At 50.8% G+C, this 11,423-nt stretch overlaps 1 protein-coding gene across 1 annotated transcript; it reads left to right on the forward strand.

Annotated features, from left to right (window-relative positions):
• The first annotated feature begins 6,971 nt into the window (after nucleotides 1–6,971).
• On the forward strand, nucleotides 6,972–7,816 carry UBXN10 (UBX domain protein 10). Its single transcript, XM_060080405.1, is given in 2 exon segments — nucleotides 6,972–6,992; nucleotides 6,995–7,816. Coding segments are annotated over 2 exon segments (843 nt in total).
• Nucleotides 7,817–11,423: the final 3,607 nt, after the last annotated feature.

Below are 11,423 nucleotides of genomic sequence, written 5' to 3' on the forward strand. Positions count from 1 at the left end.
GGACAAGGGCACGGCTCCTTGCAAGGGAACAGCTGAGGTGATGGAGCTTGAACTCAACAGGGTAGGGAAGACGCAGGTTGATATGGAGAAAGCAGAAAGGCAATGGACGGGCCTCTGGAAGATGTTGAATGACAAGCGTGGTAGAAGTGGCTGGAGTTGCAGAAGAAGTCATGGTCAGGAGGGTCAAAGCAGGTGCAGATGTAGCTACAGCAAGATTTCGGATGTGGCCCGGGAGTGGTAGGCTGATAGGGAAATGAGGAGGTCAAGGAACGGGTGTCGAAAGGGCGGACTCAAACAGATGCGCTAAAAGCAGCCGCTCAGATTCTAGGATTCACAAGAATCAGTCAGCTCAGCAGCTTCATCTGACAATCAGGGACACTGAGAGTGTCAGGGACTGAGCCAAGGTCACGAAAGGGGTTTGGGGCAGGCGGGCGTGCAACCCCCAGCCTCCTGGCCAGGGCGCTCCTCCCCCTGGACGCCCTCTCCCCCAGGAGACAGTGCAGCGAGGCAGGCAGGCTAGGTGAGGAAAAGAGGAGGAAGGAGAGGCCAGACCTGAGTTCCCACCCCGTCGCCTCCCAGGGCCTTAGCCCCCGCGCCCAGCCCCAACCCCCCCTCCCCTCCCCCCCACTCCCTCCCCTCCCCCTCCCCCACTCCCTCCCCCTCCCCGACACACCCTCTCCCCCCAGGCCGGGCTGGTTCCGGCCAGACCGGAAGCATGTGGCCGCCCACCGGCGCGGTTGCCCGGGAGACCCAGGCTGTTTACCCGCGGGACCGAGCCCCGACGACGGCGGCGGACGGAGCGGCGCCGCTAGGTGAGCGCGGCCGGCCGCTGGCCCGCGGGTCTGTCCTCGGCCTCCTGGGGGCGTGGGAGGGGCCGGGAGAGGCCAGCCCCGAGCCCCCCAGGCCCGTCGCCCGGGCGGGCCTCCCCAGACTCTGCCCCAGGGGCGAAGCCCGGGAGACAGGCCAGGGGCCAGGGGGGAAGCGGCTGCTCCCCAGGGGCAGAGCCAGCCCTGCCGGAGCTCACCGTTGCCGGAATGGGAGAGCTCCCGGGTTCTGCGGAAGCCGAGGGGCCTAGGAAACCGCTGGGCCATACCCTCCTGGCTGGGCAGTACAGACCGAACACAGACTCCGAGGGACAAGGGGATGTCCTGTCACACGGAGAGACTGGAACCAGATCTGAGCCTCCCCCCCCAGACCCCCGCTGTTTCACCCAGGTCAACTCGCACTTTCTAGAGGCTCTTTCTTGCCCCTCCCCCCACATCCATCCTGCCGTCTAATCTTGCCTCCTTCTAGAGCTGCCAGTGCTTGAAAAGAACTGAGCTCTTCCACCTACCTCTAATCCCTCCTCCCCACTGCTGCTGGAATCATGCCCAGTTCCTTTTCCAGACCTTTGATCACTTGGTGGCTTGTGGTCCAATTTCTCCACTCCCCCTTTTAAACATGGCACTCTGCGTAGGACAGTGTATTCTAATCTTTAGTCCTGGGTAGAACTGGGAATGATACCAAAGTTTTCTCATTCTCAGGCCAACTACTATCTCCTGTTTGTTCTCCTGAGCGTTTTCATCCTCAAAGCCTCACAAGGAGGGGTGGGGATTGGCAGAGGATAGTATTAACTGACAAACATTTTTAAAAGACCAATTCAAATGTATGCATCCTTGGTATATACCAGCAGATGATATGTGGGTGGTTATATTTTATTGCATTCATTGTAGGCTTAGGTTTGGGTTGTGAGTGAAATAGGGTGGTCTGACCCCATGGTGGGAGGTGGGAGCCTTTGGAAAACAGGAAGATGGCCTTAGCTTCTCCTATCCAATTCTCCTTCTTCCCAGTTGATTTGGTGAGTAATCTTAAGGAATGGGCACCTGCCCTTTTGTCAGTTCCTTGGAAACCGTTATCAATGTTTGTTTCCTGACTCCTAGCAGGCCTCTGGGGTGCAGCTATTATGTTTAAGTAAACAGGCCACTTGCCTATTCAACAGGCAGCTTGATGGAAGCCTACGCCTAGAGCTTGTCAAATCACTTTGTGGTTGAGAGTCTGCCAGGCCTAGAGGTGGTGAGATGAGCTGAGCAGGGTTGATGGTGGATGCAGCAGAAGCCTCCCTGGACTGAGGCGGGAAGGCAGAGTTTGAGACCCAAGGTGTGAATATAAAGACACCGTTGGCCCAGGTCCCCAAACACCTGTTTCCCCCACCTCCCCTCTCCATGTGGGAGAAGCTGGGGAGAGTTGATGTTCCCTCCGTGTAACAGATGGTTCCTGCGCTCGGCAGGAGGCAGCGGGTTATGAAAGCAGGTTTGATGGAATGGTTTTACCTGAAGGAGGTGTTAATCTCTAAATAACCATGAGTGGGCTTATAGGCATTAGTCATAATTGAGGTTTTTCTCTGAGATAGCTCGCAGTCATGTTATCTTATGACCAGGGTGTCTTGGATATGACACCCCCTGAACATGGATAATTATATAGTACCAAAAGGTATAGAAAGTGCATGCACACACTCAAGTTTTACTGTTAAAAATAATCCAGTAGGGAGCCTGTGAGAACACATGACTTTCCTCATCAAAGTTGTTAAGGAAGAGGTTTCTAAGTTACCAAACTTACTGACAGTTAAGCCTTCCCGAGGCGTGTGTGGGAATTAGAAGCCAAGTCTGTGATAACTGGGTAGAAGCTGTGGCAAATTAGCAGTCCTTCTTCGACGGGGAAGGGTGGGCAGAGAGGGGGAGCCGGTCTCCCAGTTGAGCTTCTCTTTGGCAGAACAGTTGGGCAGTTATGACCTCCCCATGCCACCCTGAGTTAAGTGCAGAGCTGCTTAATTACAAGCAAAAGACTTTGACTAAAATTAAAGGGAACCCCCCCACATATTCTTCACAGTTGATCAGAAAATAGATTAAATTAACAAGGAGCTGGGCAGGCTTTTTTGATGCCAAGGAGAAGGCTCCCGAACTCCCAGCAGCCAGATTGAGTGTGAAAGACTAGAAGTGGGAAAATGGGAGTGTGGAAAGACACGGCCTGTGAGCAGAATGGAGCAAACATAGAGGCCTTGCAGTCAAGAAAGACAGGGCAGACTTTTTTTTCTTCTTTTTTTAACATCTTTATTGGAGTATAATTGCTTTACAATGGTGTGTTAGTTTAGGCTTTATAACAAAGTGAATCAGCTATACGTATACATATATCCCCATATCCCCTCCCTCTTGCGTCTCCCTCCCACCCGCCCTATCCCACCCCTCTAGGTGGTCACAGAGCACCGAGCTGATGTCCCTGTGCTATGTGGCTGCTTCCCACTAGCTATCTATTTTACATTTGGTAGTGTATATATGTCCATGCCATTCTCTCACTTCGTCCCAGCTTACCTTTCCCCCTCCCCGTGTCCTCAAGTCCATTCTCTACATGTGCGTCTTACTCCTGTCCTGCCCCTAGGTTCTTCAGAACCTTTTTTTTTTTTTTTTTTTAGATTCCATATATGTGTTAGTATACGGTATTTGTTTTTCTCTTTCTGACAGGGCAGACTTTGAACTGAGTAAGCCTTCAGGAATACACAGGGATACTGTGTTTTGTTTGGTTGTGGTTTTAGTGGTGAGGAAGGGGGTACGCCCTAAAATTAGACAATGACGGTAATATGCACAGAATGGGAATATCAGGGTTCAGAGCTAAAGGGCTTGAATTGCATTGCTCAGCATTGTGTGATGAAGGTAGCTTGGAGTAAGTGAATGGGAGGTAAGTATACGATTAAAGTGTGGGATTAGGGGGAATTCCCTGGCGGTCCAGTGGTTAGGACTCCATGGTTTCACTGCCGAGGGCCCAGGTTCGATCCCTGGTCGGGGAACTAGGATCCCACAAGCCATGTGGTGTGGCCAATACATAACTAACTAACTAACTAAATAAATAAATAAATAAAAGTATGGGATTAGAAGGGACATATTAGAATGCATTTTTGGAGGCAGTTTCATAGGCAGTAGCTCATTGGAGTCAACCTTCCAGCATTTCTGTGCAGTGGGCGGGGCAGGCATGGGTCCCCTGAGTCACCCAGCCGATTAGAGGTGACTGGGAGTAGACCCACCACGGACACCCTGGGGAAAAGCTCTGAAGCAACAGGTGAGACTTTTGGACCTAAAACAATCGAAAGCACTAAATAAACAGAAAACAAAAACCAAAAGCAGAAAAATGAAGCCTTTACTGTGTGCCAAGCCTGGTTTTTACGGCCTTACCTATGGTGTTTCGTATTACTGTCCTCATGTTGCAGATAAAGAGACTGATGTTTAGAGGTAGTTAAATAATGTTTTCAAGGTCGTATAGCTAATTCTATAGATGAGGAAAGCAATGTACCAGAAAGGTAGAATGATTTCCCATGGTCATCCAGCTAGCTCTTGGCAGGGCCTGAAATAACCTAGGTCTCATGACACTTCCCAACGTGCTGCTTCCTGGGGAGGCTCTGGGAAGCTACCAGAAGGTCTTTCGAGGGCTGGGAGAGGGCTGGTCAGGCTGCAGGTGGAGAGAGCCGCAGTCACAGCGGTGGTCAGGATTCAGAGGAGGCAGGGAGCCCGACACGTTGCAGTGTCCTGGGAAGGACGTAACCAGGGACTGGGAAGAAAAGGTGATCAGAGCGTGTTAGTGAAGGTGCTGTGAAGACAGTGAGGATGGGGAGGGGGCCTGACTTGGCAGTTCCAGGCCTTCAAGAGAAACACGCCTCCCACTGTGCTTCAGGACGTGCACTCGCGCACACCCCCAAATACAGGGTGTCGGAGGTCCAAACACAGGGGCCCTCAAAGTGTTGACAAGGTGGTTGGGAAGAAGAAATGTCAACAGCTAACGAAGAGACTGAATGTGACCAGTGCTGGGGGAGAGGCCAAGTCTGGTCCTTGGTGGCCTGGGGCATTTGCTCTGCTTTTCTGGCTCACACATCTGTAGAATTAGTATGTGGCCAGAGGCCCCTTTGGAGGTGGCCTAGGACGGGGTTTGGTAAACCATGGCCCACAGGCCAGATCACACCAGTGTGTCTGTGTGGCTCGTGAGCTAACAATAGCTTTTACACTTTCAATGGTTGGAAAAAATAAAAAGAAGAAGATTTTGTGCCGCATGAAAATGATATGAAATTCAAATGCCAGTGTCCATAAAGGCAGTTTTCTTGGGACAAAGCCACACCCGTTCATTTACACACTGTCTATGGCGGCGTTTACACCACAAGGGCAGAGATGAGTAGTTGTGACAGACTGTGGCCCACGAAGCCGAAAATATTTACTCTCTGGCCATTTACGGAAAGGGATTGCCATCCCTGGTCTAGAAGCTGAGTGCCCCCCTGTGAGTTCTGGCCAATGGGGGGACCAGCAGTGGGGTCTCCTTCTCCTCTCCCCCAGCCTGATGACAAAGTGAGGGCAGCAGAGGGATGTTGCATGAAGTGACTTGTACAGAGCCACCTAGCAAGGTTGAATGAAAAGCCAGTAGAAAGGAAAATAAAGTATGGAGGGGAAAGGGAAAATGGGCATGGCAGAGGGGGGTGATTCCCCAGTGAATACCGGGCGGGACCCCCCCTGCCACCTGTGGCAGGAAGCTCAGGCTCTCAGCTCTTGTTTTTTAACATCTTTATTGGAGTATAATTGCTTTACAATGGTGTGTTAGTTTCGGCTGTGTAACAAAGTGAATCAGCTATACATATACATATATCCCCATATCCCCTCCCTCTTGGTTCTCCCTCCCACCCTCCCTATCCCACCCCTCTAGGTGGTCACAGAACACCGAGCTGATCTCCCTGTGCTATGCGGCTGCTTCCCACTAGCTATCTATTTTACATTTGGTAGTGTATATATGTCCATGCCACTCTCTCACTTTGTCCCAGCTTACCCTTCTCCCTCCCCGTGTCCTCAGGTCCATTCTCTAGTAGGTCTGCGTCTTTATTCCCGTCCTGCCCCTAGGTTCTTCATAACCTTTTTTTTTTTTTTCAGATTCCATATGTGGCACATATATACAATGGAATATTACTCGGCCATAAAAAGAAGTGAAATTGAGTTATTTGTAGTGAAGTGGACGGACCTAGAGTCTGTCATACAGAGTGAAGAAAGTCAGGAAGAGAAAAACAAATATCGTATGCTAACACATATATATAGCTCTCAGCTCTTGAGTGAAGCTGAGCGTGGATTCCCTGCTGGGTATCTGAACAGGGATACTTTCTCTCTTCTGAGCAAAGGCAGCCATGGGTAACGCTCTCTTCTGGGCGTCCAGGTCTGTGGACAGCGTAGGGCGGAGCGCCCCACCCTGGGAGCCAGCAGATTCCGCCCTCAGGACTGGACCCTGGCTCTTCCCTCACTGGGGACACTTTCCCCCTAGAGCAAGGGTGGGCAAACAGCCTGTGGGCCAAATGGGGCCCACCCCTGTCCTTGTAAATAAAGTTGCCTGGGAACACAGGGAACACAGCCGCAGTCCCTTTCTTATGTATTGTCTATGGCTGTTCTTGTGCTACAGGGGCAGGGGTGAGTGGTTGGATCAGAGACCATGTGGCTCCCAAAGCCAAAACCATTTAGAGAAAAAGTTAGCTGAGCCCTGCTCTCGATCGTAACAGGGCTTATTCCTTCTCATCAATCTGGTCTCTCAGGTTAAAGCCCTCCCGACCCCCCGTAAGAATAAGAATTACTCACTCACTGGTGCAATACTTTATTTTCCTCATAGCAGTTATTAGTCATTGAAAGTATCTATTTACTTGTGGATTTAACACCAGCCTTTTCTCACTATGATAATTTAAGTTGCAAGGACTTTGGTTCACTGATATATTCCAATGCCTGGAATGAAGGAATGAATGAATTGCAGCTGGTGCCCTTCTCCAGATGCCAGAAATCCAGAGAGAAGCTCCTCTGCCCACCCCCTCCTGCCCCCATTGTGGCCGGTCCTTATTCTGGATCCTGGGAAGTGAATGGCTCAGGTCCAGAAGTCCTAGAACATTTAACCCACAGCCTCCTCTCTTTTGCTTCCTTAGGGGGTCTTGAGGAGCAATGGCCACAGAAGCCCCTGTGAAAATAGCGCCCCCCCCGAACGCAGCACTGTTGTCAGCACAGCAGCTGACAGCTTCGTTTGGCAGCCAGACTCACTAAACATGCACGTCACAAGACCCAAGTCCGCCAAGGGACGTACTCGTCCAAGTCTGCATAAGCCCGCAGGCACGGAGGGATGCGGCAGCCTCACACCATCTTCACCTCCAGCCATTCCCTGCGAGTCGTCGAGCAGCCAGAAACCGGGAGCCTGCACACCCAAATCTCCAAATCAGGGAGCCCCCGATGAGGTCCTGGAGCTGCTGCAGCAGGTGCCCATAGGGGCATCCTCTTCCCTCAATAAATACCCAGTCCTTCCTTCCATCAACAGGAAGACCCTGGAGGAGGGGGCCCTGGAAACAGTTGCTAAAATGACTGGTTCCCTGAAGCTGAGCAGCACCCAGGCTCTTTACCAAGCGGAGACCTGCACCGTGAAGATGAGTGAAGAAGATTCCCGAGCTCAACCTTGTTCCCCGGAGAGGAAATTCATCGTGCGGACCAAGAGACAAAGCTCCTACAGGGCCAGAGACCTGGAGGAACCATCAGATCAAGAGCCAAGGCTGCTGCTTGCTGTGAGATCACCATCAGGACGAAGGTTTGTCCACCATTTCCGGCCAACTGATGACTTATACACCGTTGTCGCCGTGGCCGAACACAAGAACAAGGCCACCTACCGACACTGCAGCATTGAAACGATGGAAGTGCCCAGGAGGCATTTCTCTGACCTCACCAAGTCTCTGCAGGAGTGCGGAATCCTCCACAAGTCGGTGCTGGGCATCTCACAGGAAGATGGGGAGGGAGGGCCCTGAGTCCGCAGCCACCCAGCTGGGGTCCTGGGTCTCCGAGCAAGGAGCCTGCTTGGGTGCCACAGCCTCCCAGGCAGCTTGGTTCCAAGTGCCATGTGAATCTGGTGCAGCTGTGAGTCTTGGGACACTCACCCTCAGAGCATCTTCTTTGAAGCAGTGACATCTACACAGGCACCAGATGCATTAAGGAGATTCTCTTCCAGTTGTTAACTTCTCTCCACCACGGGAGTGAACTGGCAAGTGACCGAGGCTGTTCCTGGAACAGCTGTGACCAGGCCTTCTCCTTTTCTCCTTGGGTCCTTTCTGAAGCACCTGCTTACCTTTACAATGAACTTGCACTCTCTTGAAGCCAATGGTTTGCCTTTCTGTATTTGATGCAGAATTAAACACTTCCCAGAGAGGATTCTGGTCTGGTAAATAACCAGGGTTCAGGAAATACTGCACTGGCCTTTGTGTTTCTTGCAAGCATCTTTAAGAAACAGGCGCTTGACCCTATTTTGGGAGCCACCCCTTTGCCAAGCTCGGTGGCTCGAGTTTCTCGGGGATTACCGTTTGTGTGAAGTGGTTTCAGAGGAAAGAATAGGTCTTCAGCTAATACAAATCCCCCAATACACCAACATTTCAGAAAGAGCCCCAGAGCTGGAAAGTGAATCCCTTCCATAAGCAGGGATTAGCCAGGAGCTACTTTATTTTTAATAGAGAATGACGAGGTTTACAATTTTTGGTAGCTACTCTCTGCACAAACTTTTCCCAAAACTGAGAAAAGCCAGTGTAATCTTACATCCTTTGCTTTTGTCAGTGGTGGCATCTTTTGTTTTGAAAAGGCACAAACCTACAAGTCTGCACCAGCTTATAGGAAAGACCCCCTTGGCTTATCTGGGTGTAGATACATTGTTTTATCCCCCAGTTTCAGGGTCTCCCCTACTTCAAACACGGACGCTCCCTTGAGACGACAGGGGTGCCCCCGTGTTCTGATTTAGAATCCCCCAGAGGAAGAGGGCGCCTCGGTTTGGTGTCGCTTTGCTGTGCCTATGCTGAGACCATGTGCCCAAATAAATGTCTGGTCGATCAGCATGACACCCGTAGCTGTGTGGCAGACCCCGGAGTCTTGCTTTTCCAGCTCTGAAATGGTGACATGGAAATTTTCCAAAGTTCCCTCGTGTTGTGAGCTGAGCAAGGCTCCCACATCTCACCTGGATCCCCTTTATGGCCAAATCACCGTTCAGAGTAGAGAACACCTGTCCTCCCAGAGCCCAGCCATCACAAAGCCCTGAGTACTGATGTGCACCCCTACTTGCTAGGTACACAGAGAAGGCAGGACTTCTAGAAGCATAGCAACGAGTGCATCTCGTGCATAGGTAAGCCCTGTGGTTGGAAATGTTACTCCCAGCAAATTGATACTTGGCCCTGGAGATGAACACCAACATCCTTTCCTCTGAAGAAGGCTCGACTTGTCCTAACTGCATCCCACGCCACCCAGATCATTCTAGAATAGGTTATTTTGGAATGTTTTGCAAAATTTCTTAGTGCCATTTGGTCAGCCGCTCCTCTGACTGCAAAGGTCAGCTGGGGCTGCTGGCGCCTTGGGCAGGCCCAGGCCGCTGGCCACATCCCCCGGCTGCTGACCACGCAGAAGGGCCTGGTGACTCGAGCCCGGTACTCACAGTCCAGGGGTTTCGCCTCCTACCCAGGACTCGAGCACAGAACTCTGCCTCTGATCTAGGAGGCTGGGGGAAGAGACTCCCACATTTTATTCTTACCACCTACTCTGTGGTAAGAATAAAATCCCACCCACCTGGGACTTGGTAATTTCTCCAGGCAGGAAATCTTTAGAAAATTGCAGTGAAATGGAGCATGGAGGAGTTAGAATGTTCTGCACTTAGGGGTTTGCTACTGCTATTTAGCTTAGAATTTTGGGGGTAGTGGGAACAAAATGGAAGGCATAAAGCATAGAAATATTTTAAGATATTTGGGGATATGTGAACAAAGCTAGATTTGAAGCAAGTCTTTTGTTTCAAATAAACTTTTTCTGCGGGGACAAAAGATGACAATACTACTAATAAAAACTGATTTGCGTGAAACTGAGTCAGTGGAGAAGTGCATCTTCTTATTTCAGCCCAAGGCTTCAGCCACCCACGCTAGTGGACAGAGGGCGTTGTGAACCCCGTCTTCAGTTCTCTCCTTGGCAAAGCACTTGGCCCTGCTGTTTGATCCAAGTCCTCTTCCCCAGGCACTCCAGATGCCCACCCTTCCGAAAGCTCCTGCGAAATTTCAGCTCATATCAGAGCACTAAGCTGGCCTGTAGGGGAAGAAACTCCTGAATTTCTTCCCCAAATCATTCCACGTACTCTCCTTTTGAGGTTGGCAAGAACACACTGTATCAGAACTTCAGCCTTCTTGGCTCTGTAGGTGGTATTGCCAATCAGGTGCCCTGGCCTAATGGGCTAAGCTGAGCCCAGGGCCTAACTCTTGGTGGCCCTGGTAGGTCTGAAGTTGGCCCACTTTGCAGTCACAGGCCCGAGTCATTCATTTAACCCACAGTCAGTGAGGGTCTGCCCTGTGCCACACCGGCTCACAGGCATTGGTGCCCTAGCAAGAGAGCATTGGCAAGACCATGTGGAACCACCTTGGACTGTCAACTCCAACCAGCTGAGGGCGGCAGCTGTAGCTTTATCTGGGAGGGCCCTGGAGTGAGGGCCAGACTGGATGGCTGCCGGGTCTTCTCCCCACCTTGCGGGAACACAGAGGAAACTCCTCCCCACCTCTTCTAGTGATGGCAGCAGGAAGATGGCTCATTAGGGACATGGATGTTGCATAGGACAAAGCTTCATGATGAGAGATTCCACTCCATCCCCTGATAAAATCCAGTAGGTGAATGCGTCCTGGCAGGAGAAGGAACAGCAGAAGAAAGAAGTGACTCATCATGTAGAATCCAAAAAATTTTCACCAACAGATGGCAGGTGCTTCTAACACAACCACAGCCCTTGCCCTGAAAGTACCTGGGGACCCAGCCCACAGCCGTGAATCCAGGGCTGTCCTGCTGAAGAAGTGAGGTGAACGGGATCATGGGCCAGCGGTCATCCCCGAGCTCCCCACAGAAAACCCTTCACAAACAAACAAACAAAAAAGCAAGACAAGCCTTGAGGCTTCCATTCCAATGAGAAACTTTCAAGACTAGTGACAGATCAGTCTCACTATCAGGCATGACAAAAGTAAGGCATTCCACGCACTAGACTTTGCTTTTGTTCATTCTCTTATCACCATTTGAAAGGGGTGTCTAATGTCTAATGCCCCAAGAGGCAAAAAGGTTTCTCTTTACACGATTTTTAGTTGTCTTCATAATATGTTGAGATAAAGGGGTATTCAGTTTCCCGTGGTTTGGGGTATATTTTAGATGAGCCTTTTACAGTGGATCTACTTTTATCCCTTTTAAACAGAATTGCAAAGAAAACTAGATCATTTGACTTCAGCATTAGTGTGGAAATCATTCTGAGAATTAAGCAGGAATATCCGTTTTCTTAGTCCATCGAGGCAACACACCACAATAAAGTTAAAACTTTGAGCATGTTTACCCTCGCCCTGAAATCAGAACCGACCCAACCGCACCATA

The sequence above is a fragment of the Mesoplodon densirostris genome, chromosome 2, assembly GCF_025265405.1.
Source record: "Mesoplodon densirostris isolate mMesDen1 chromosome 2, mMesDen1 primary haplotype, whole genome shotgun sequence".
NCBI lineage: Eukaryota > Metazoa > Chordata > Mammalia > Artiodactyla > Ziphiidae > Mesoplodon > Mesoplodon densirostris.